This window comes from Ranitomeya imitator, chromosome 10, assembly GCF_032444005.1.
Source record: "Ranitomeya imitator isolate aRanImi1 chromosome 10, aRanImi1.pri, whole genome shotgun sequence".
Taxonomy (NCBI): Eukaryota; Metazoa; Chordata; class Amphibia; order Anura; family Dendrobatidae; genus Ranitomeya; species Ranitomeya imitator.
In genome coordinates this window covers 96,357,097-96,384,627 of record NC_091291.1, presented here as the reverse complement: position 1 = coordinate 96,384,627, position 27,531 = coordinate 96,357,097, and the positions used below count along the sequence as shown (strand labels likewise).

Sequence of the window (27,531 nt, the reverse complement as noted above, 5' to 3'; positions counted from 1 at the left end):
TGAACCCAGAACCCCAGCGCTGCAAAGTGTTAACTACCGAGCCAACGTACTGCCCACGGTCTTGCTATGGAGCAGCAGTTGCCCGCAGCAAGAAGTCACCCATCCAGTAAGACCCTTCGCCTTCGCTCATCTGGAACCTTGGTTCTTAAATTCATTGTCACCTGTAACATGTAGAATTGCTGGATCTGTAGTGTAATACCTGCAGTTCTAATGAAAGAAACCAGAAAGAGGGACAGCGACTACATTTACAGTAGTGCGTCAGTGTCTGAGGGAGGGGCATCTTCATTTTTTTTTGCTCAAGGCATAATCATCAATATATTATCAATAGTCTCAGGAGTATTATGTACAGCTTGGAGAGCAGTGATTTTAAAAGGTTTTCCAGTGTCTAAAAAGCCCTTTCTACCGGCTTCAGTTTGCATTTTATTTTATTTTTTACCAGACTGTGCTTTACTTACCCATCCCAGGTCCAACACTGAGTCTCCGTTGCTCCCAGTATCTGTTATTGTTTGCAGCGCTGGTGTCAGTGAGCTCAGCGGCTATGCCCGAGTTGACAGCACAGACCAAAATCGGAGCTGCTGGGCTTAGTAATTTCTTGAAGCGTTTTATTGACTTCAGTGCTGATGTGAGGTCAAAAGACACTGGGGAGCTTTGATGGAGACTCAGTGTTGGACCTGGGGAGTAAAACAAGGTTTGTCTTTTTTTTTTAACAAACTGTAGCCTGGAGACAGTGCTTTTCTGGAACAGTAAAACAACTTTAATTTACTGGTTGGGCCAATGGCTTGAGTATTTTTTTAGAAGAGGGATAGGGAATATATTTGGATGTTGGTTAATTTTCTTCCCCTCCATTGATAGCCCCTTTGAATACAAGACATGCACAATATCCATGAATATGTAATACCCACCTTAGATCTCGCAGGGCTCTTCGGTGGCGGAGCATTTGGATCTTCTGAAACAGGCTTTAAGGTGGAGATTGGTTTTCGAGGCTCAGAATCATCATCCTTAAACCCTTTCATAGCCGCCCGGTAAGACATATTTCGCAGATTTCTTTTCAATGTTCCCCCACCATCAGAATCATCCTCAGGGGAGTCCAAAGAGATGTCAGGAGCAGAAATTCTCTTAGGGTCATTGCGGGCAAGTTCTTTGCTGAAAGTTGTTGCGGCAAAGCTGTGATGTCTGGGGACTTTGGTTTTTGAGGCAATAGCCAAACCTTTTGGGATCATTTGTTGAGTTCCCAGCTTTTGTGCAGCTGCACTCTCTGTGCTGAGTACAATCCTACGCGCCTCCACTGGGGAAGGACCCTGATCCGGAACATACGAGGCGTTATCCATCGCATTTATGGTCTTTTTTTGCATAGAAGAATTGAAGGTGGTGTTGGCTTTTAGGTCCAGATATTTTTTCTCCAACACGAGAAAAGACTTCTCCCCCACTGATGGATCAGAGTACCGGTGAGACATTGCAAAAGTTGTACCTACAAAACAGAACCAATCTATATTAGTAAATCCTATTAACTGAAGCACGATCCCTATACTGGACACACAGGTCAAGAGATGAAGAAAAAAAAAAAATAAAACTATTTCTGCCAGAATATTTTACACAAAGTGACAATATACCTGAAATTACAGCGACGCTTTAGACCCGAGAGCAATACATCTTGTAGAGTGACCAGCTACAGCTATAGACTAAACAGATAATAAAATGCCAACAAGGAAGATTACGGGAGGGGGATCTGGAGAGTGTCCCAACGTCACCTCCATGACTGATAGAGCCATATAAGTTACTACTAATGCTATAGGGTTACAGCAGATAAGGATATGGCAAGTTATGAAATCAGACCATATGGGGAGCAGATTAAAAAATAAATAAGAAAATAAATATTCTTCAATAGTATTTAAGCACACTTGGTGAACTGCTACAGACTTCTCTGGTACTGACTGAAGCAAAGGTTTGACCATCTTGAATGCCAACATGGCAATCCATCTTTCCCCCACAATTTGTCTTTAAAGAGGATAACTTTTTTTTTTTAAATATTTAAAATACCAGGTAAATAGTGATGAGCGAATATACTCGTTACTCGAGATTTCCTGAGCATCCTCGGGGGTCCTCAGAGTATTTTTTAGTGCTCGGAGATTTAGTTTTTATTGCCGCAGCTGAATGATTTCCATCTGTTAGCCAGTATAAGTACATGTGGGGATTCCCTAGCAACCAGGCAACCCCCACATGTACTTATGTTGGCTAACAGATGTAAATCATTCAGCTACGGCAATAAAAACTAAATCTCCGAGCACTAAAAAATACTCGGAGGCCACCCGAGCGTGCTCGAAGAAATCTCGAGTAACGAGTACATTCGCTCATCACTAAAAATAAAGTATGAAAAATTTACGGAAAAAATATTTGCCCACTAAAAATGCTGTTTTATGAAAAGACTTAAGTAAAATAGAAAACTGCACCATAACCCAAATGATAAACACAATTAACGACCTTAGATACATCCATATGTTCAGGTACTTAACGACCTTGGAAGTATGGATACTTCCTGGCAATTTTGTGCGCACAGAGGTTGTGCATGTGCGATCGCCGCCGAGTGACAGCTGATTCTGACAGCTGACACCCAGCTCCTAGTGCCAGGAGTGGTTCCCGCATTGCTCCTAGCACTTTAACCCCTAAATGCTGCAATTGCTGCATTTAGCAAACAGGCAGAGGGAAGAAAGCCCCCTCTGCCCTTTAATCGGTGACCCTGCAACATCATGATGGGGTCCTGATCTTTGTTATGTTGACCCGAAGGGTCACCCAGGCACTAGCAAGTTAATTAGATCATGCCCAGTGCATATACTGCGCCCATAAATATTAAGACAAAAAACAAAAATACAATACAACTACACACATTTTGTGTCGCCACGTCCGTAATGATTCGACCTATAAAAACTATTCCACTAGTTAACCCCCTTTAATGACCACAGTAAAAATAAAAAAAATTTTAAAACAGAAGAAAACATGCTTTATCACACCCCCAAACAAAAAAGTGGAATAAAACGTGATAAAAAAGACGAATGTAAACCAAAATTGTATTGCTGAAAAAGTCGCCCTTGTCACGTAAAAAACAAGGCAACATACAGATCACTCAGCAAAAAAAAAAAAAAAAAAAAAGTTACAGCTCTCAAAATAAAGCGATGCAAGAATATTTTTGTGTAAAAGCATCAAAACATATACCGTATATAAAAAAAAAACAATATAAATGGTGTATCGCTGTAATCGCGCTGACCTGAAAAATAAAACTGCAGATTTTACAACAAGGAATGGCATATAAAAAAACAAAACAAAAACAAAATACAATTCCTGAATTGCTGTTTTCTAAGAGCCGGAAATTAGTACCTATAAAAACGTCAACTCATCCCACAAAAAAATAAGCCCTCACATGACTCTGTTGGTCGAAATATGGGAAAATGTCTCTCAAAATACAGCAATGCAAAAATCTGTTTTTGCAACAAAAAAAAAAAGAAAAAAAAAAAAAGTGTATTTTAGTGTCTGACAGCGGCCAAACAAAAACCCAATATAAATCTGGTATCGCTGTAATCGCACAGACCTGAAGAATAAAGCCATCTAGTCACTTACACCGCCTGTACAAGATAAATAAAACCAATTCTTCACCTGCTGTTGATTTGCTCATTCTGCCTCCCAAAGGCTGCCATCACACTAGCAGTATTTTGTCAGTATTTTACATCAGTATTTGTAAGCCAAAATCAGGAGTGGAACAAATAGAGGAAAAGTATAATAGAAACATATGCACCACTTCTGCATTTATCACCCACTCCTGGTTTTGGCTTACAAATACTGATGTAAAATACTGACCAAATACTGCTAGTGTGACGGCAGCCAAAGACTGCAGTAAGGCTCGGCTCGTTTATCCTGTGCTCTACACTGAGCTCTTACACTGGGGTTTCCGTGTAAATCTTTGAAATATGTGATTCAGACGGAACCCATGACTCCCTACAATGAAGAAGATGGAGGAATTGTGGATGCTGTCTGACCTGTGATCCAGCGTCTTTTTATTTTTATTAGGAGTACATAAAAGTACCATTGGCCACAGTTTTCTGCATCTCTGGAAAAAAAACAAAAAAAAAAACAAAGAACACCGTTGAACAGACACCAGACGGAGTTCAGAGTACCTCTGCTGCCTCTTTATAGTGAATGGATCCCTCAGGGGTTTCATTTGAATTACATCACTTAAAGATTTAAAGGGAAACCCTGATGCGAGTGCTAAGCATAGAAAACAGGATAAATGTTATATAAAATGTTCCCAATAAAAGCTTCAACTCAATCCACAAAAAAAAAAAGCTAGTCTCCACCCAGGTCCATCATCTGTTAACGGAAATATAGGGGGCTTCCACATTAGGCCGGAGTCACACTAGCGAGTTTTACGGACGTATGAGTGCAGAAAATACGTCCGTAAAACTCGCCAAACAAACGGCACAATTATTCTCTATGCCCCTGCTCCTATCTGCCGTATTTTACTGAGCCGTATTATACTGGCTTCTACGGCCGTAGAAAATCGCAGCATGCTGCGTTTGTCACCGTACTGCGCAAGAAATACGCCAATGAAAGTCTATGGAAGCCTGAAAAATACGGATCACACACGGACCAGCAGTGTAACTTGCAAGAAATACGCAGCGGTGTTAGAGAGAAAAGCCGGTAATTCAGTGCGGTGTACAGTAAAATCACACTGACAGCTTACAGTAGAATAGGTAGAATAAATGCAAAAAGATGCAAACTCGGCTTTGGAAAAATGGCCGCCGCGATCTCTTCTGCGCACACGCGGCATCCCGCCGCCATTTTCCTGAAGCCCCGTGCAGCAGAGCACTCCATCTGCGCACGTGCGGCCCCAGGAAGATGGCCGCCCCCACCGATGACAGGGGTTATAGCGCAGATCGCGCGCTGTTTCTTCACGTGCGCGCAGTGGATTCGGAACTTGGACATGCGCACACCACTACGCCACCAACGGAAAGCTGGGGAAGAAAAGAGCGATGTCACCACGCCCACCTGACCTGACCAGCCTGATTGACAGGCGAAAACGGCGACTTTGGTAATGTATTTTGCAGCATAGGTGGGGAATCAGGGTACACTACATACACTATTGTAACGCACAGCGCAGGCCCTATTTAACAGTATTTTTATCTCAATCTGAAAAAACGGGGTGACAGGTTCCCTTTAATAGCCTGGAGAGGGTCCATGGTTATTGGCCCCCCCCTGGCTAAAAACACCTGCCCCCAGCCACCCCAGAAAAGGCACATCTGGAAGATGCGCCTATTCTGGCACTTGGCCACTCTCTTCCCATTCCCGTGTAGCGGTGGGATATGGGGTAATGAAGGGTTAATGCCACCTTGCTATTGTAAGGTGACATTAAGCCAAATTAATAATGGAGAGGCGTCAATTATGACACCTATCCATTATTAATCCAATAGTAGTAAAAGGTTAAAAAAAACCACAAACATTATTAAAAATTATTTTAATGAAATATAAACAAAGGTTGTTGTAATATTTTATTCAACGCCCAATCCAATCACTGACGACCCTCGATCTGTAACAAAAAAAATAAAATAAACCAACAATATCCTTACCTTCCGAAGATCTGTAATGTCCAACGATGTAAATCCATCTGAAGGGGTTAAAATATTTTGCAGCCACGAGCTTTGCTAATGCAACGTTGTTCGTGGCTGCAAAACCCCGGGGAATGAAGGTAAAGTAGGTCAATGACCTATATTTACCTTCATTTGCGGTGAGCGCCCTCTGCTGGTTGTCCCTAGATCGTGGGAACTTTCCTAGAAAGCTCCCAGGCTCGAGTTCATAAAAGGCGCCCTCTGCTGGTTGTCCTCATATGAACTGGAGCCTGGGAGCTTTCTAGGAAAGTTCCCACGATCTAGGGACAACCAGCAGAGGGCGCCTCATCGCAAATGAAGGTAAATATAGGTGTTATATATATATATATATATATATATTATATATTTTTTTTAAAACATGGATCCCTTGTATAGCCGTATGTTGGTTTTGCAAGCCTGCGAGAAAAACACGCAGTACGGATGCCATACGGATTACATACGGAGGATGCCATGTGCAAAATACGCTGACACACCCTGCCTACGGAGGAGCTACGGACCACTATTTTGAGGACTTTTCAGCGTATTACGGCCGTAATATACGGACCGTATTGTCTTACGCTGAGTGTGACTCCAGCCTTACTGGTAGCACAAAGGCTCTGAAAAAGCGCTATGGCTCCTCGCCAACAAAAAAAAAAAAATGCAGGAAATTCTGTGCTCCCAAATCCCCTTCTCCCTTCCGAGCCCCACAGTGTGCCTAAATCACAGTTAGTGCCCACATTTGGCATTTCTGTAGCGATGAGAGCCTGCCTAATTTACAGATGCATGAGCTGGCCACAATGGACGGGCACTACCACGTACTGGTCACTACAATGGCAGTTTGCAATTTTCATTCAGAAACATACACCACTGCTTATTTCTGCAAAACGCCAATGGAGTCAAAATAGTCAATATACCTGTAGATAAATTCCCAAAGGGGTATAATTTCCAAAATGGGGTCATTTGGTGAAGGGATTCTGCTCTTCTAGCACTTAGGGGCTCTGTACATGGAGTCCACAAACTATTCTAGGAAAATCTACGCTCCAGGATGCCTCTTGTATAACAGTACTGCTTAGCCATATGGCGAGACAGAGCTCTATTTCCCAACAGCACTCCATCCCTCCAGAGTGTCACCAAATGGTTAAACAGTAGTGTACTGCCACATATGGGGTATTTCTACATTTAGCAGAAATTGTGGGATAAATTTTGGTGCAATTTTTACCCATATTCCTGTGTGAAAATGTAAAATCTAGGGCCAAAACAACATTTTGGAGGTAATTTTTTTTTTTCTTCATTGCCCAATGGTATAACATTCTGTGACCCACCTGTGGTGTCAATATGATCACTGCACCCCTAGGTGAATTCATTGAGAGGTGTAGTTTCTAAAATGGGGTCTCTTATGGGGGGGGATTCTGCTGTTCTAGCACCTTAAGGGCTCTGCCAACGTGACATAGCACGCGTAGGCTATGTGCCCACGTTGAGGATTTTTCCGCACCGTTTTTTTGCAAAATCCACAGGTAATAAGCACTTTTTTTTTGTGTGGATTTCACCTGCGGTTTTACACCTGCGGATTCCTATTATGGAGCAGGTGTAAAACGCTGCAGAATCCACACAAAATTGACATGCAGCGGAAAATACAACTCAGCGTTTCCGCGCTGTATTTTCTGCACCATGGGCACTGCGGATTTGATTTTCCATAGGTTTACATGGTACTGTAAACCACATGGAAAACAGCTGCGAATCCGCAGCGGCCATTCCACTGTGGATCCGCAGCCAAATCTGCAACGTGTGCACATAGCCTAAAACCAGTACAACACAATATAAACTCTAATGTGGGGCTTCTTCCCTTCTGAGCTTTGCACTGTGCTCAAAAGTAGTTTTCAACCGCATTTGGGTTATTGGCGTACTCAGAAGAAATTGCACAACAAATTTTTAGGTCCATTTTATCCCGCTATCCTTGTGAAAAAAAAAATTTCAGGCTGAAAAACTTTTTGTGGGAAATGTTTTTTTTTTTTTATCTTTATGGCTCTTTGTTATAAACTTTTGTGAAACAGCTGGGCATTCAAGGTGCTCATCACACATATACATACATCGCTTTAGGGGTCTAGCTTCCAAAATGGTGTCACTTGTGGGGGTTTTCCACTCTTTAGGCACATCAGTAGACAATCAGTAGATTTGGTTTCCAGTACCATCTCTATGCTGACGACACCCAATTATACACTTCTCCTGATATCACGCCGACCTTTATAGAAAACACCAGTGATTGTTTTACCGCTGTCTCTAACATCATGTCCTCCCTCTATCTGAAACTGAACCTGTCAAAAACTCAACTCCTCGTCTTCTCTCCCTCTATTAACCTACCTTTGCCTGACATTGCCATCTCCGTGTGCGGTTCCACCATTACTCCAAAGCAACATGCCCGCTGCCTTGGGGTCATCCTTGATTCTGAGCTTTCATTCACTCCCCACATCCGATCATTGGCTCGCTCTTCTTATCTGCATCTCAAAAACATTTCTAGAATTCGCCCTTTTCTTACTTTCGACTCTGCAAAAACTCTTACCGTTTCACTTATTCATTCTCGTCTCTCTACTAATCGGCCTTCCACTTACCAAACTCTCCCCGCTCCTATCTGTCCTGAATGCTGCTGCCAGGATCATATTCCTCACCAACCGTCACACCATCCACTCCAGAATACAGTACAAAACTACTACCCTCATCCACAAAGCACTCCATGGCTCAGCACCACCCTACATCTCCTCTCTGGTCTCAGCCTACCACCCTACCCGTGCCCTCTGCTCCACTAATGACCTGAGGTTAGCATTCTCAATAATCAGAACCTCCCTTTCCCGTCTCCAAGACTTTACACGTGCTGTCCGATTCTTTGGAATGCACTACCCAGGTTAATACGATGAATCCCTACAGTTTTAAGCGTGCCCTAAAAACTCATTTGTTCAGATTGGCCTACCGCCTCAACGAATTAACCTAACTATCCCTGTGTCGCCCATTCAAAAAAAAAAAAAAATTAAACCATAATCAGGTTCCTCGCATCATGTTCTCATACACTTTATACAGTTAATAGCCCTCTGTGTCTGTACTGTTACATACTTAGGCAGTTAACTGGTTCATGCAGCTTCACATCAACACCCGAGCCTTACACTATGGCTGGTCCGAATAACTAAAGCAATTGTTACCATCCACCTCTCGTGTTTCCCCCTTTTCCTCATAGTTTGCAAGCTTGCGAGCAGCAGGGCCCTCATTCCTCTTGGTATCTATTTTGAACTGTGATTTCTGTTATGCCGTAATGTCTATTGTCAGTACAAATCCCCTCTATAATTTGTAAAGTGCTGCGGAATATGTTGGCGCTATATAAATAAAATTATTATTATTATTATCATCATCAGGGGCTCTCCAAACACAACAAGGAGTCCGCTAATTTTTCAAGCAATTTTAACATTCAAAAAGTCAAATGGCGCTCCTTCCCTTCCGAGCCCTACCGCGTGCCCAAACATTTTCCTCTACATATGGCGTATCTGTATGCTCAGGAGAAATCGCGCAACAAATTTTGTTGTTCATTTTTTCTTGTTACCCTTGCAAAAATAAAAAAGTTTGAGTTTAAAGTAAAGTTTTTGTGACAAAAAGCATAGTTACCGATAACGGTATTTCTCAGTGCCCATGACAGCACCACTGAGAGGGGATCCGCCCTTCAGGGACAGCAAACCTACAGGATAAAAGGGCGATACCTCTCCCCCGTATCAGTTGGTTTACAGAGCATCAGAGGTCCTCCAGGTTAGTGACAACAAAAAATATACTTTTATCGTACTGTTTAACAGGTGCACACCGTGTCTATATAAAAAACACACTTCATACAAAAGAATGTGCTCACCGCACACGTGATGGGGGAAATAAGCGGGTGCTGTCATGTGCTCTGAGAAATACCGTTATCGGTAAGTAACAATGCTTTTCTCAGTCCCCCATGACAGCACCACAGAGAGAATTGCAGAGATTATTGCTTAGGGAGGGACCACAGCCTGCAGAACCCTTCTTCCGAAGGTCAAGTCAGATGAAGAGGCTAGGTCTAGACGGTCGTGTCCAAAAAAGGTTGAAGGTGATGACTAGGTGGCCACTTTACAGATTTGATCTATTGGTGCCTCTGACCTTTCGACCCAGGAGGTCACCTTAGCTCTTGTGGAATGAGCTTTCAGCCCCTCTGGAACTACGTTCCCAGAGATGAGTATGCCAAGGCTATCGTATCTGTTATCCAACGTGCTATAGTTCCCATGGAAGCTTTGAGTCCTTACCTGGGACCCTGAAAGCAGACAAAGAGAGACCCTTCCTTCCTATACCTCTGGGTGGATTCTAGGTACTGAACCAGACACCTTCTCACATCTAATGTGTGGAATTTTTCTTCTTTCTTATTCTTAGGGTCTGGACAGAAGGAAGGATTATCTGCCGTGGGCAGCACGGTGGCGCAGTGGATAGCACTGCAGGCTTGCAGCGCTGGGGTCCTGGTTCTAATCCCACCCAGGACAACATCTGCAAAGAGTTTGTATGTTCTCTCCGTGTTTGCGTGGGTTTCCTCCGGGCACTCCGGTTTCCTCCCACATTCCAAAGACATACTGATAGGGATTCTAGATTGTGAGCCCCATCGGGGACAGTGATGATAATGTGTGCAAAACTGTAAAGCGCTGCGGAATATGCTAGTGCTATATAAAAATAAAGATTATTTATTATTATTATCTCCTGGGACCTATGGAATCTGGATGCTACTTTTGGTAGATAGTTATCCTAAAACCTGACCCTGCCTATTGTCCAGGATTTTTGTGAAGGGAGGACTCGCAGACAGGGCTTGGAGATCACCTATTCTCCAGGCTGATGTTAGGGCAGTTTTAAGTGATAAGGTTTTAAGGGGTATTGACTCTATAGGCTCAAAACGGGGGATTTGTTAAAGCTGATAAGACTAGATTCAAGTCCCAGGGTGCAGTCTTTGAATAGTTAATAGTCTAGACCTTGCAGCAGCTGTAATAAATCATTTTACTCAAGGATTGCCAGCTATACTTTCATTGTACAAAGCTCCTAGCACCGCTACCTGTACCTTTAAAGGTACTTACTGGGAGGCCCAGTTCTAGACCCTTCTGTAGGAATTCTAAGATCTCAGTAATTGGTACCCCAACCTGTAATCTAACCCCGGAGGTCGACAGAAATTTTTTCCAGGTCTTGCCATAGATTTTAGTGGTCACTATTTTCCTACTTTTCATTAGCGTGGAGACTAATTTATCTGAAAAACATCTTCCCTTCAGCAACGTCCTTTCAAATTCCACGCTGTTAGGTGGAGATTCTCCAACTGAGGGTGGAACACCTGTCCCTGAGACAGAAGGTCCGGAAGATCCGGAAGCACTTAAGAACCGGTGACCGATAGCATCCTCAGCCAGGAGAACCTGGTTCTTTTGGGCCAGAAGGAGGCTATTAAAATGAGCCTTGACCTGTCCTCCCTGACTTTCGCAGAACTGCTGGGATGAGGATAGTTGAGGGAAAGGCATACACCAGACTATGTCCAATGGATCATGGAAGCAGATCAGGCCCACTGCCCAGAGTTCTTTTGGATTTGAGGATGCCTTGTGTTCCTGACCTATCCAAATCCCTTGAGTAACTTTGTTGCCACCCCATGGGACTTGCGTCTGTGGTAACTATCCGAGATACTTCTATTACCCAGGGAATCCCTGTTGACAGGTTGTTGAAATTCATCCACCAAACTAGGGAATGAGTAGTGGCTGAACTTAAGAGTCATGTAACTTTCTAAAAAAAAAAAAACTCAATGGAACCTGGTTTTTCAAAATGTCCCACTGGAGATCTAGTGTGTAGTTGTGCCCACTGAACTGCTGGTAGACAGGCAGAAAGGTACCCCAGTAGTGACCTCACCCTTCTTAAAGACATAGATGGGTTTAAGAAAGCTTTTGATGCAAGACTATTTATCTTTTGCTTTTTCTGATCTAGGAGGCGGCACTCTTGTTTTGTAGAGTCCAATGTCAGACCTCAAAATTCCTGAACCCTGGTCGGCTCTAGCTTTGATTTCTGCAGGTTTATAAGCCAGCCTAAATTTCTTAGGGTATTTATCACTCTGTCGCACTGTTGCCTGCAGTGCTGGGCAGAGTTGCTCACAGTCAAAAAATCGTCAAAGTATGGAACTATCAAGATGTCTTTTTCTCTCAGACGAGCCATCATTTCCGCTATTAGTTTGGTATATATGCGGGGTGCAATTGATATCCCGAAGGGAAGGGCTCTGTATTGGTATTCACTTATTTCTCCTTTCATGGACACCGCTAGTCTGAGGAATTTTTGAGAGTTCTTGTGAATGGGGACGTGATAATACGCGTCGCTGAGATCCAGTACTACCATAAACCAGCTCGGAAACAGATTTTTGATAGTCGATTTTATTGACTCCAGTTTGAATTTCTGTTTTTTCACATAACTGTTTAACTTCCGTAAGTTTATTATTGTTCTGAAGGATCCATCTGGCTTTGGAACTAGAAATAACGGGGAATAAAATCCCTTCCCTCTTTCCAGAGGGGGGACTTCCTGGATGACGGCTTTGTCTATAAGTTTTATTATTTCTTGTTCTAGGGCTTCTTGTTGTTGGGGGGAGGACCTCAGGGGAGTTACCACATACACCTTGTGCAGAAGCAAGTTGTATTTTACAGGATTATTTTTTATTATTGATCAACAACTATGTTCTCAATCAACCCAAAAGACTCATAAATGACAAAGCTTTATATTTTTGGAAGTTGGAGTGTTTTTTTTTTTTTTTTAGAACCTTTTAGACAAAAACGACAAGACAAACATGAATTACAGAAACTAATACTAATATGTACACCCAGACTATATGTCTATTTCTCATAGGTGTGTCCATAATTACTCAAATGCATTCCAAAGTCACTAGGCTCATGGACACTTACAATTTGAGCAATAGTAAAGCATTGACCTTTGGCCTCATGCAGCTACTCATCTATATTTTCAAAAATCAGCACAAACTAGGTGTAATGAATAAATATCGCATAATACATGACTGCCATAAGTATAAAAGGACATTTGCTGAGGTATTGGAACGGTCTCACCCAGATAGTGTGCGTTGATTCCACCTGGTCTCTCACGGACGGTTCCACATAGATGCCTCAAATCAATCCCAAAGAAATGTGGGGAAACGGGTATAATTCAGCCCCCGTATAATTAAGAACCCACCATTGGGATATTAGCGCATCAGAATTTTTATCCTCGTGGCCTCCCAACGCGTTTCATTTTTTCAAATCATCAGGGGAGGAAGATTAAATGAGTAAGTTGCCAATTTGAGGGGTGGGGGGGAGATGTTTCCCTCACAAGGGATAAACAACCTCCTTGTTCAATAACATCCTGCGGTCTGTCGCCGCTCTTGTCTATGCTTTATATAAAGACCTACTTGTTAAGGGTTAATCCTCATAACCCTAGAGCGCCAGAAGGTCAGAAAGTCCACCTCTACCACTTCCGGGAATCTCCATGTGCCTCTCCTCGTGCAACTCACCGGAAGTTCAGAGTGAGGGCGGATGTCCGCCCTTAGGCGTCATGACTACGCACACCCAGTGCGTCTTCCCAATAACGTTGTTTCTCCCTATGCGTTCCAGGCATGCGTTCCAACATAAACCACGTCATTTCGGGAAGTCCGCCCACAGGCTGCAGTGCCTTATACACGCCCACCTGACGTATCATCCCAGATGCCGCTGTCAGGCCCGTGCCTGCTATATGTTCGTCATATCAAAAGTACCGCCTCTAGATTACGGCGGCATGATTCCGCCCCTTCAGTATGTCATCACAAATAGCACTGTCGGATCTGCCGGGGGAATCGCTCCTCTGCATCCCCGGCTCACAGCAACGTCACCTCAGTGCTCCACAAACATATCATGTTGGCGGCATACCTTATTACTGCGTCCCATTATAAATGTCATATACGCTCAGTCAGCCGCTCTCAAAAATATTAAGAGGCTCAATTAGGAATCTTATTAGTTTACCTTCCAAACATTGCGTATCCACATGAGCCCACCTGGGACGCAATATTGTAATTGTAGACGGAATATTCAAGTAACAGGACATAACGTAGGCAGCATCTATATATGCTAGTTACACAAGAGGTGGATACAAATAAATTCCGGTTATAAAAAGCCTTTGTGCCAGCCTATATTTTTGCTGGTTCATAAATAAGAAAATAAATCTCCTACCAACTCCAATAGTGAGAGGGGAGAAAAAAGAGGCAAAGTACCGCTTCCATATATAACCGGAATTTATTTGTATCCACCTCTTGTGTAACTAGCATATATAGATGCTGTCTACATTATGTCCTGTTACTTGAATATTCCGTCTACAATTACAATATTGCGTCTTAGTTGGGCTCATGTGGATACGCAATGTTTGGAAGGTAAACTAATAAGATTCCTTAATGAGCCTCTTAATATTTTTGAGAGCGGCTGACTGAGCGTATTTGACATTTATAATGGGACGCAGTAATACGGTATGCCGCCGACATGATATGGCATGCAGAAGGGAGTTCCACAATTCACTGCTCTTTTAAAGTTTGGCGCCTATTACCAGTCCCTCCCCCTGTAGCTGCGTCGCTGGGGAAGGTTTTTCTTTTTTTTTTTTCCTTCTCCTGCGCATCCGCGCAGAGACCCAGAAGTGCTTCATTCTGGGGGGGGGGGGCGGCGGCCATCTTGGTGCACTCCGCACACACTGCGCATGCACCGCCATGAAAACTGGAAGTCCTTGCTAGTTCCGGTGCGGCGTCCATCTTGGAACACCTCCGCATCCTCGTGCATGCTGGCCGGAACCCCATGTCTCCCATCCGGAGTGGCGGCCACCCTTCCCCCCAGCTCACCCATCAGTCCCAACGGTGGCGGCTTCGGACACCACACCAGCCAGTGGCAGGGGCCTCCCCGCTGCCAGAACCCGGACTGGCCGGCTCCGGAATCCCGCGTTGATCTTCGGATGTTAAGGTACCGACACCGAATGGGTCTCCCATCAGGGACAGGAAACCAAACTGATGCGGGGGAGAGGTACCGCCCTTTTATCCTGTAGGTTTCCTGTCCCTGAAGGGCGGATCCCCTCTCTCTGTGGTACTGTCATGGGGGACTGAGAAAAGTGAAATGTTAATTTTTTTCCTTTTACATTCCAATAATCCTTGTGAAGCACCTGAAGGATTAATAAACTTCTTGAATGTGGTTTTGAGCACCTTAAGGGGGTTCAGTTTTTAGAATGGTGTCACTTTTGGGTATTTTATGTCATATGGGGCCCTGAAAGTCACTTCAAATGTGATGTGGTCCCTAAAAAATAAAATGGTTTTGTACGTTTTGCTGGAAAAATGAGAAATAGCTGGTCAGAGATTTTAACCCTTAGGCCACACTTGCGAGTACAAAGCGAGAAACTCGCGCGAGTGTCTCGCATCAATAACCGGCACTGCCGCCGGCACTCAGGACCAGAGTGTGTGGCTGCATGTATTTCTATGCAGCCGTAGGCTCCGGTCCCAAATGTCAGTGGCAGTGCCGGGTATTGATGCTCGAGTTTCTAGCATTGTGAAAGTGTGGTCCGGCCTTATAACTTTGTACCGAAAAAAAAAATGTTGCTTCAAAAATTATGCTGATGTAAAGTCAACATGTGGGAAATGTTATTTATTAACTACTAGCTGAAGAGGCCGGCTTTGCTCGGGTATAGTAAATGACTGTAGTTAGTTATAACAAATTGTAATGATTACATTGCACATAAAAACATTTCACATCATATATTCAACACTACAGATTTGCAACACAAATTAACTAAATGATTACCCAAGTATTGATAGAAATTTTTATCATCAACTCAGTCAAGAGCCTTTTGATAAACAATATTTTTGGTTTATACTTCTGATGCAAAGATGAACATTGCCTATTAAGCAGTCATCTGTGGTGTATAGAATTACCTGTTAAGCAATTGTCCTTTGTGTATGGCATTGCCTATTAAGCAGTTGTCTTTGGAGTATGGCACTGATTAAAGGGAACCTGTCACCCCAAAATCGAGGGTGAGCTAAGCCCACCAGCATCAGGGGCTCATCTACAGCATTCTGTAATGCCCCCGATGTATCCTGAAAGAGGAGAAAAAGAGGTTAGATTATACTCACCCATGGGCGGTCTGATGCGGTCTGGTCCAGTGGGTGTCGCGGTCCGGGGCCTCCCATCTTCATAGGATGACTCCTCTTCTTGTCTTCCTACCGCGGCTCCTCTCTGACCTTTCCCAGCGCCTGCGCACTGCAGTACTTTGCTCAACAGGGCAGACAAAGTACGCCTGCGCCGGAACTGCAGCGTGAAAACAAGAAGAGGACGTCATCGTAAGAAGATGGGAGGCCCCGGACTGGACCGTGACGCCCATCAGACCGGACCGCAGCGGGAGCGCCCCTGGGTGAGTATAATCTAACCTCTTTTTCTCCTCTTTCAGGTAACATCGGGGGCTTATCTACAGCATTCCAGAATGCTGTAGATAAGCCCCTGATGCCGGTGGGCTTAGCTCACCTTTGATTTTGGGGGTGACAGGTTCCCTTTAAGCATGTCTTTGGTATATGCCACTGCTTAGTAAGCAGTTGTCTTTGGTGTATGGCATTACATCTTAAGCAATTGTCTTTGTTGTATGGAATTGTCTATTAAGACGTTGTATGAGGTGTACAGAATTTTCTATTAAGCAGTAGTCTGGTGTATGGCATTGCCTATTAAGCAGTTGTCTTTGATGTATAACATTGCCTGTAAAACTCCTGCACCTAATGCTCCTTTTTACACAGCCTCCTCATGCACCTCACGCTCCTCCTTTATACACAGCACACTCATTTTCCCCTCACTCCACTCGTTTTCACCTCACATGTGCACAGCAACTTCCTGTTATGAGCAGTGTAATCCATGAGGTTCCTCCCTTTCCCTTGACGCCATGCCTCACAGGAAGCAACTCCATTTTAGACACAACGGAGCTAGATGTGGCCTGTGCCTGCCGCGCACTGATATCATGAAGGCGGCGGCCCTGATTGTAGCTCGCGGCAGCAGGGATATTGCAGCCGGTGAGTTTTGCAGGGTGGCTTTCGAGGTGAATGTGTCTCTGCCCGTGTGCGCTAACAACGTGGGCCGTGTGGACGGGGCTTTGCGTTTGGAGTGAGTGTGGCTATGCGGAGTGGGCGGGGCCATGTGGAGCGAGCATGGCTTGATACCTCAGATATGAGGATATATATATATATATATATATATATATATATATATATATATATATATATATATATATATAATCTATAATATAACGCTGGGAGCGTCACTCTGTCCGAAGCCTTAATAGACTGCGCAGGCGCGACGCTCCCAGCGTTAGATTATAGATGCCGCCGAGAGCAGGGGGTCGGGAGTACGGGGAGATGCCGACGAGAGCAGGGGGTCGAGAGTACGGGGAGATGCCGACGAGAGCAGGGGGTCAGGAGCACGGGGGCGCCGTATGTGCGCCCGGCACAGAAAGTTTTTACTTATGGCAGTTCCGGCGCCATTGTCTTGCTCCTCCTGGTGCCGGAATCACACAGCAGTGTCTTCAATAAAATGGCGCCGGAAAGCGCGTACTGCGCAGGCGCCGATTCCGGCACCAGGAGGAGCAAGACAATGGCACCGGAAATGCCGTAAGTAACAAATTGCTGTGCCATGAGGCTGTGGCACTTCATGCCACAGCCATTTCTTACTTACGGCATTTCCGCCGCCATTCTCTTTCTCCTCCTGGTGCCGGAATCGGCGCCTGTGCGTAGCAGGATGGGAGCAGCACATGACAGGATGGGGACGCAGGATGGAGCAGCACATGACAGGATGGGGACGCAGGATGGAGCAGCACATGACAGGATGGGGACGCAGGATGGAGCAGCACATGACAGGATGGGGACGCAGGATGGAGCAGCACATGACAGGATGGGGACGCAGGATGGAGCAGCACATGACAGGATTGGGACGTAGGATGGAGCAGCGCATGACAGGATGGAGACGCAGGATGGTGGAGCAGCACATGACAGGATGGGGACGCAGGATGGAGCAGCACATGACAGGATGGGGACGCAGGATGGAGCAGCACATGACAGGATGGGGACGCAGGATGGAGCAGCACATGACAGGATGGGGACGCAGGATGGAGCAGCACATGACAGGATGGGGACGCAGGATGGAGCAGCACATGACAGGATGGGGACCATATACCAATATAAATGCTCGCCACCCGGGCGTAGAACGGGTTCAATAGCTAGTATATATATCTCCTCAGAAAATGGCGACTTTTTTTTATTTTTAACCACAAAAAAATAAAATTTGGTATCACCATGACTGTACCGCCCCAGAAAATCGTGTAACCAGTTCATTTTTACAGCAGAATGAACATGATAAATCAGGGGGGGGGGGGGGCGCAAAATTGGTAAAATGAATAAAAATGGCTGCATTGGGAAGGCGTAAGGGTTTGTGTCCACGTTCAGGATTGCATCAGGATTTGGTCAGGATTTTACGCAGGTAAAATCTGCACCTGAGGTCACTGGCAGGTCATCTGCATTGTTCGTGCGTTGTTTGAGCATTGTAAGGACATGCTGCGTTCTGAAAAGACGTGCCGCATGTCCGTTTCCGTGGGTATGCCGCATGGGTCTTTTAATGCATAGTGGAGATGGGATTTCATAAAATCCCCTCCACTATGCTGTAACATCTGGACGCTGCGTGTTTGACGCTGTGGCTCTACGTAGTGTCAAACACGCAGCGTTTCGTGAACGTGGAAACATACCCTTAATGAGAGCGCTCCAGCATTTGGGGCTGTGGGATGCATTTATGGGGGGCTTTTAACACAAGATGACACTCAGCCACCCACCAGACAGGGAAACTGACCCTTACTTCACAGCACAGGTGTAACATATGATATCAGTTGTGTTTTCACATTTCAAGTCAGATTACACAAATAAAGACCAATAACGGTGACATTTACCTCAGAAACCATTAATATCAGCACCATGCAGCAGAAGGAGAGAACTACCTGTGTCATCATTCACCCTCGGGAGCATTTCCAGCTTAGGCTTCTTTCACATTTCCGTCGGTACGGGGCTGTCACGAAGAGTCGGCGCGACGTACCGATGGAAGTGTGTGCGTTCACATTTCCGTCAGACTGCAGGGTGAGGAAAGAGCTCTTCTCATGATATTTGATAGAGCAAGTTTCTTTCCGCAGGAGCACGAGCTGCCGAGTACAATAATCTTTTGTCCAGTGGTGAGCCCGCTAGGGCCATGGGGTATTCGGTACCTGGCCGGTTCTGTTCTTAAACTGGTTGTCACGGTGGCAGTGACCCGGTCCGTGGCCCTGGGCGTCCAGTAAAAGGGGGTTAATCAAAATGGGAATAAAGTCTAATGTAGTGTTCGTGATGCCACCTGTGGTACTCGGCCAGGGATGGCCAACGCTGCTTAAAAGGGGTCCTCTGGGGATGATGGTATTGCAGCGAAGATGGTACAGCTCCCCACAGGTAGAATTTAGTCCCCAGGGCTCCCGATGTAGTTGGTAAGGATGATAAAGTGCGGGAAAGAATTGGAGGACCCAAGATTGCAGTCTCTTTACCTTTTACTGGTGCAGTTCAGGTACAGGTTACAGGTGGTCTTTGGAATCCAGGCAGCCTGGAAGCGATTTGGAATCCCCCTAGCCAGGTGGGGTTGGAAGCCTTCCTTACTGCACTGTGGTTTAAGTTCTTTGCTGTCTGAGACTTCACACAAGGTCCTCTCTTTATCTCTGTCCCTTTTAGGTAGACACTACCCGCATGGCAGACAACTCAAGCCTTTTACAGGTGTCCCTTCTTGTGGTGATTCCGGGCTCTATTTGCTGCTGTGCCTTCCGATGTAATTGTGGCCAGGAGACTTGGAACCTCCTGCCCGCCGGTTTCTGCTGTGGGGCATACAGTTACCCCCACAACCTCGGAAGTCCGGCCTCCGGTTTCTTGTGCTTGAACCTGGAGTGAGTCTAATCACAGCTCCACTCCAGTTTTTCTCTCCTCCTTTGCTCCCTGAAACCGAGTTCAGAGCTCCCCCTTCTGGCCTGGAGTCAGTGTTGTATGTACATGTTACCTGTTAAAAGGTTCCTCCTCGCTTCCAGGCATGGCATCACCCTCCCCGTGAGGAAGGCAATACCACTGTAACAGCCGGCTTCCTGGGGTGTTACACCAGAACAAAATATAATTTCACCAAAGGAATGAGCGTTTTGCTCATTCATCAGGTGTCTGTCTTACCACATGATAAAGTGCTTTTACACTGAAAGATTAAGCACTTGACACCTCTAGAAGTCCCACAGACCAATCTCGCAGCAGAGTTTTCCACTTTGGTCTAATGTATATTGGACATAGATATACAAAAAAGGTTGCACTCTATCGTGCAAAAGCATGTCTAATATAAAATATATGAAATACGAATAGCAAAATGGCTTTTGAACATTAGGAAAATATTTAAGAGACGCTTTGCACAGAATTTGATATCATCAAATAGTGTGAGCCCATCAACCATCAATTGGTTGATGGGCTCACACTATTTGATTATATCAAATTCTGTGCAAAGCGTCTCTTAAATATTTTCCTAATGTTCAAAAGCCATTTTGCTATTCGTATTTCATATATTTCATATTAGACATGCTTTTGCACGATAGAGTGCAACCTTTTTTGTATATTTATGTATGGAGGTAGCTGCTCCTGGTATGCACCTATTCACACTAGTTTGGATGTGCGAGTCTTTTTTCTGTCATTTGTATATTGGACATAGGGTAGCCATATGCCAATGCTTTCTACACCAAAATCAGACAATTAGTCAAGGGTATCTGCTACGCATTACATAAAATCTAATAAGTATATGTACCTTGCTGAAGCCTTGTCATTCGATGAACAAGAATTTCTCCTGATCCTCCCATACACAGTTCAACCTTACCACTGAGGATCCAAGACACCACCACACACATTACGTGGTGGCTAGCCACAGCTACATCGGTGATTTATCAGCTTACCTGAGCAACAGGGCTACTCCCCATCAGTTGACGAGAGTACACGCACACGCTCAGTTCCTTGTAGCACTAGGGAGCTGGGTGAGTTCTAACTAAGTCAATATCTGAATTATGTTTGATCAAGGATGGACATAATACTACCACATCAAAAGCCAATACACAATTCCCATTAAATGCCAGGGAAAAAAAGGCATGCAAAGAAAAATAAAATGTACAATATTTAATTAGAACAACAATAAAAAAGGTATGACCACGAAAACTACAACAAATAAGGTAAATCTCAATTACAAAAACAAAGCAGCTACAGGGCAGTGATAGATATACACATAATTTTCTGAAGCATTCTTTGAATATGGCCTTATATTCCCATGATATGAATATATACAATCGTGCCAAGCAATTAAAGTGAAAGGTGTGCCAAAAGGCCACAATTTTATGAAAAATGCAAAGATACCAGAGGGCAACCACCATCTATGAAATCCATATATAAAATTTACAGTAAAGTGCAAAAAGTGCTAAAGACATACGGCCATATGAAGGCCCGATAGTCACCATACGTAAGGTTATGTATAAATACTCTTGGGATGCAATCCTAATATATAATGCTATGTATGGGTCAGTGTAATACAAAACAATACACATTGTTTTTTTAATTGAGATTTACCTTTGTTTGTTGTAGTTTTCGTGGTCATACCATTTTTTATTGTTGTTCTAATAAAATATTGTACGGTACATTCTATTTTTCTTTGCATGCCTTTTTTTCCCTGGCATTTAATGGGAATTGTGTATTGGTTTTCATGATCTTTGAGGCTTTATTACTCGATTAAGGATATTTGTTATACATACATCAAAAGCCAAGTGGACAATTCCAGGAGGTTTTTTTTTCTTTTTTAATATATACAGACTAGCAATAGAAAGTCCCATGAATAAAGGACAACCCAAATAGTTGGACATCAAGGGCGCAATTCATCTTTTTTTTTGTTTTTCGACTACTGGTCTTTGATGAGGTCTTTTTGTGCCAAATTCATCGAAATGGAGAACATGATTCATGAATTTTGCTTGCCTCCTTTCTTCCTTAAGGCTATGTGCACACGTTGTGGATTCGTGTGCGGATTCTTCTGCACCATTATTGCTAAATCCGCAGGTAAAACGCACTGCGGATTACCTGCAGATTTACCGTGGATTTCATGCGGATTCCACCTGTGGATTCCTATTGAGGGGCAGGTGTAAACTGCTGCGGAATCCGCACAAACAATTGACATGCTGCGGAAAATACAACGCAGCGTTTCCGCGCCTTTTTTTTCCGCAGCATGTGCACTGCGGATGTCGTTTTCCATACATTTACATGGTACTGTACAACGCATGGAAAACTGCTGCCAATACGCTGCGGATCCGCAGCAAAATCCGCAACGTGTGCACATAGACTTAAGTGTTTTCTTTGCAACTTCAGTGGCACAAAATTTTGCGCAAAAAGGCTGCCCTCGGTTATCCCAGGGATAGGGGATGACTTCAAACTTTGAGAATCCTCTGTAAAGACTGACATTCCATTGTCCTATTATAAAGTGCTGCAGCCATGATGTTCCATCTTTCATGGTTTATGAATCGTCTGGTATACAATAGTTTGGCAGGTGGTGTTTCGCAGGTGGTGTTTTGCTGCATTGTTGCGGTATATTATCCATTGTCACAGATCGGAGTTAGGAAAGGATCATTGGGATTAGTACATGCATGTTACACCCCCTGAACCGATCGGTTTCATATTCCTACAGGCCTCTCGCTTCTTTTCTCCTGTAAAACTGGTTTCCTGATAATGTGACTCATGATCTTAAACCAGGATCTTGGATTTCGAGCTAAAGTCTTTATATCAGGCCTACACCCTTTTTGTTACAAACTGATAATTCATCGGTGGACAAAGCAGCTGGATAGGGCAGTGTTTATGACATTGTAAATCAAAACATGAGGAAAAAACCCCTCGGCCTAGGGACTTATTCAGTATCACCCGCCCTACTGGGACACAATAATCCCAGTACAGCGTCTTCACATGTGGGACTTTGTTATGCTCAGAAATGACCACTTATCTGTGATATGCAAGGTATTGCATGCCCTTCAGCCATCCTAGGGGGACATTCCTGGATTTGGGAATGTGTCCCAGGAATGCCTTGCTGGAACCTGAAGGATTGGGAGGTATGCCCCAGTTTCAGTTGTATCTATGCCCTCAGGACGCAGGGAGTATTCAGCATCTCCACCATTCAGCCTCAGCAATTGTTCTGTGAATTTTGGATGAGGGACGACATCACTAGAAGGTACCTTCTGCTCTGGGCCTCACCCAGCCTATGGTGGCCCTGGATGGCTTCACGCATCACCAGGTTTCCAACTATAAACTAAAGCCACCACCTTTACCTGCTCCATTACCACAGCCTATCGCCCTGTATCCAAGCCCTGAACTCCCCCTACAAATGACAGAACAATACCTCAGATATTTCTGGCGTACGGCACAGTTTGGTCCGATGAGTGGCTTCTTTTTCCTGTTCTCGGTGCCTAATCTATGTGCAGAATTGGCGGCCTACTGTCACAGCTGTGCAGGGACATGATGGGCGGCAATCTGAGGTGACGTAGGATGTGGTATCCACATTAGTGATGAGCGAATACACTTGTTACTTGAGATTTCTCGCACATGCTGGGGGTCCTCCGAGGATTTTTTAGTGCTCGGAGATTTAGTTTTTCTTGCCGCAGCTGAATGATTTACATCTGTTAGCCAGCATAAGTACATGTGGGGGTTGCCTGGTTGGTAGCGTGCTCGGGAAATCTCGAGTAACGAGTATATTCGCTCATCACTAGCGATGAGCTAACGTGCTAAGGTGTTATCTGAGCATGCTTGGGTGCTAAATGGGCATCACGATAGAAAAATATATTCCAGTCCCAGCGGCTGCATGTCTCACCGCTGTTCGACAGAAGCAACACATGCAGGGATAACTTAACAACCAATCCCCGCATGTGTTACGGCGGTTGAACAGCCGCGAGGACTCAAAAATATTTTTCGAGCATGCCAAAGTCACTTGGTTAGCACCCGAGCATGCTCAGATAACACCTTAAGGACAGAACGCGCATGGTCTGAGGAGGTGTCGAGAAAAAGAAGAATAAAAAAAGCCTCTCATCGGACCAGACTGTGCCTTGGGCCAGAACTATATAAGGTATTTTTTGGCATATGTAGGGGGAAGTGCAGGGCTTAGATTTAGATAGATAGACTGCAATAACAGGGAAGATAAAAGGTAGTAGCTTTAGCTTATAATGGGAAAAAGCGGATTCTCAGGGCTCGATCCCACGAGTGTGGTCTGATGTTTTATCGGATAGCACTCTGACTAATGTCATACTATGGCCAGTACTGATTAGCGTTTTTTCCTTATACAGATTTGGCATGACAAGAAAAGAAAAAAAAAAAGGAAGAGCATCATGCTGTAAGTGCATCTGATGACTGGATAATGTGCACCCATACAAGTCTATGGGTGCATGTAAAACATTTCACTGCACTCGGATGTCATCTGAGTGCTGCCGAACATCTATGGACTCAGACAATTGAGAAATTACATTCTCCATCTTCTCCTCACCTGTGACAATTGTGAGAGAATCAGATCACACTAAGTTGACACTCTGACAGAGTTTGATCATTATGTCGTTAATAATTGAGCCCATCCTCGCGCCTGAGAGAATCCACTTTGTCCGGCTTTCCTGTCATTCAAGAGGCAAATGTAAAGTGATAGAAGACTGGGACAGACTCTTCCAGGCTCACGCCTTCAGGCTAGGGAGAGACAAGCAGAAGGGAGTGGGCACAAACTAACAAAACAGCAAATGTGTGTGTGATCTGCAGACCTGCCCTGGAGAGAAGGGCTGCCACAAAGTCCAGCAGCTCATTATCTCCCCAATAAAACAGCACAAACACATTTTGGGGGGGGAAATCAGAAAGCAGAATTCTTGGTGGAACTTTCACCCATCAAATGTGATGCAGCGGCACAAAAAAAACACCCCTCTGAGTATATTTAATTATATAAGCCACACACAAAAAATAATTTAAGAATAAAGTGTCTCCCCATGGGAGTTACTTCATGTCTCACCTGTGGCTCCTCAGTTACTGATGAACTACAACTCTCAGCATGTCCAGTTCTAAAACAGGGATACCTTAAAAAGCTTCACACATTATTTTGTGCCTGTTGTGACAAGTTCCAGCGACACAGCGTATGACATTTCAATATTACGAGTTCCCATTTTGCAGTGATGACGGCACAACTTTAATATCAAGAACAGTCACCAGCCCTAAAACCTCAGCACGTTTGTCGGACATTCGCCGCTGCGGCCTTCCACATTCACGGGCAGCATCATAAAAAAAACAAGTGTGACCATGTCTGATCATACGGTTGAAAATTCCATCAAACCTATTAAAATGGAGCCATTTCATAATTAAATTGGCGTATTACATCGGTGACAATCTGGAATTTCCGCGTGCCACCTTGCAAGAAGTCCTAAAGCAAAGAGCCTACAGGCTGAAAATCAATATGAAATGTGGCGAGAGAGTTCACCAAATATTGGGCAGATCTGGCAACTTGGTACAGAACTCCGCTTTTATTTATTTATTTTAGCAACAACTAATGGAAATCTAAGAAACACAGAATTGCTGGAACTTATTAGGATGCGACAAGGTATCGTTACGGCTCATTAGGAACAATGGACAAACTTCTCTTTCTTCTCAGAAAACACACAGCCCAAACTCCAATATTGTCACATTTCATCATAGAACACAGAGATCTGAATCATAACAACAGATCCCAGTGGTGAGAGCTGCAGATCATTCCCAGCACTGGGGGAACAGCCTGGACTTACTGACATCAGCTTGTCAGAAAGTGTTCTAATAAGAGGAGGAATATGGGGATGAGCCCCTGACTCCTGTCTTACCTGCCTGCTGTGACTTGGGCTAGCAGTGGTCTTGTCCCCTGGTGGCCCCCATTATTGTCTATGGTCCTGGGTGCTGCAGTCTTCTCTGCTCTCACTTCCTGTGTCAGTCTGCTCTGCTGGATCAGCCCATAATGCTGCTGACATCACCCAGGTGTGTGCAGGACAGGAGGAGGCCCAGGGCAGCTGCACAAGCTGGAATCACCCAGCTCTTTACTTTTGTCACTGCTTCCTAGAAATAATTGCTGTAAGGTTTCGTTCACACAGAACCTAGTTTTTGCAAAAGTTTTCTGCACAGAATATCCAAATTTTGGAACTTCGAGTTTTTAGGGTATGGGCACACGCATTAGAAACTGCAGACATATGCATCCTATAATTTAGAATGCATTCTGCAATTTTTGTGCACATGATGCGTTTTTTTTTTCCGCACAAAAACCGCATTGCAGCATGTTCATTAATTTTGCGTTTACTTTGCGTTTTTCCCGCTATTCTATGCATTGGGAAAAAAACACGTCAAAAGCGCGAAAAGAAACACGAAATAAACGCATGCGGATTTCTGGCAGAAATGTCCGTTTTTTTGTCAGGAAATTTCTGCTAGAAAATCCTGACGTGTGCACATACCCTCAAGAAGGATTTGGAGAGGTTCCTCTCAATTGGTATGATCGTATGTCTTCTGGGGGGGGAATCCAACCTGAAAAAAGCGCAGAAAAGCCGCCTAAAAAAAAGGGCATAATGCAAAGCAATGTCAAAACCGCACTGTGGTGCACACGTTCAGTCTTCTGTTAGGACATGTTCCCACAATGAGCTTTTGATGTTGCAGATTTTCATGAGGTTACTTGCCTTTTTACATTGTGCTTTTATTGCAGTTTTGACTCTGCGGTTTTTGTCTCTTGTTGGTGATTATATATATCTATATTGCTTTGTTTTTGATACCTCTTAGTATTTGGCTTTGAAAAAAACCTTATTGATACAATCATGTGCAGATTACAGGTGTATTTGATGCATTTCCGCTGCAGAAAGGTGCTAAAGACATCTGTCCATTTTTACAAGCAGGTATTCCACATCTAATGCAAGTGTATAGAAAAGTCAACACATAACACTGCAACATGTCAATTTCGTTTGCGAATATGCTTCACCAAAAACTCATCGTGGGCACCTACCCCAATTGGCCCATAAGCTTTTCCTAGGCTATGTGCACACGGCATCTTTTAGACTCCATCATTGCCTCCCTGAATTTTCCCAGGTGAAGTGGTTGTTTTCCTGAAGCAGCTTTTCCAGCCGTTTCGCCGTAATTCTTGGCTCCACCACCGGCATCTTTTAATTTATATTGCCAAGAACAAGCATGTCACTTCTTTTCACTGCTTCAGGATTTATGAACCCTGAGGAGGTTAAAGGGGGTATCTGGGACTTTACAAAAAAAAACAAAAAATGTATCTTAGCATTGACAGGCAGGTAATTGTAACTTACCTGCCTGTTGTGCCCGGCGCCGCTCTTCCCAGCACATAGAGGTCACAGACCGCTCCTCCGCTGACATCACGTCTACAGAGCGAAGGCTTCTTTTGCAGTCCACTCTGTCGAAAGGGCAGGACTTCCGAGGTCATTCTGACTGACTGCCGGATCCCTCGAAAGTCCCTCCTTGTCGCATCAGCACAAGCAGCTGACTCCATGACAGGGGCAGGTAAGGTGCAATTACCTGCCTTTTACTTCTTAGATACATTTTTTTATTTTTGTAAAGTCCCGGATATACCCTTTTAAAGACGTGATATAATACGGAACATTTGCCCAGCAATCATTGCTTTGCATTTTGTTCAGTTATTGGAGCTTTTTTTTGCAGGCGGATTCTGATCGGAATCTGCCTGAAGAAGACGCCATGTGCACGTAGCTTTAGGATATGTTCACACAGTTCTCTTTTACAAAGATT

General features: G+C 44.3%; 1 protein-coding gene across 4 annotated transcripts in view; it reads right to left on the bottom strand.

The window, feature by feature from the left end:
* ARHGEF16 (Rho guanine nucleotide exchange factor 16) overlaps positions 1–25,770 on the bottom strand; it is a 105,090-nt gene extending 79,320 nt beyond the window's left edge. For 2 of the 4 annotated variants that reach the window (XM_069741856.1, XM_069741858.1), the window contains exons 1-2: positions 25,614–25,770; positions 903–1,468 (exon numbers count right to left, since the gene is read on the bottom strand). In XM_069741856.1, coding sequence (XP_069597957.1) covers positions 903–1,454 — 552 coding nt within the window. In that variant the 5' untranslated portion in view covers positions 1,455–1,468; positions 25,614–25,770. Of the gene's footprint in view, positions 1–902; positions 1,469–24,274; positions 24,466–25,613 lie in introns of all 4 variants that reach the window. The other 2 variants (XM_069741857.1, XM_069741859.1) reach the window with 2 other exon arrangements.
* Between the last annotated feature and the right edge of the window lie 1,761 nt (positions 25,771–27,531).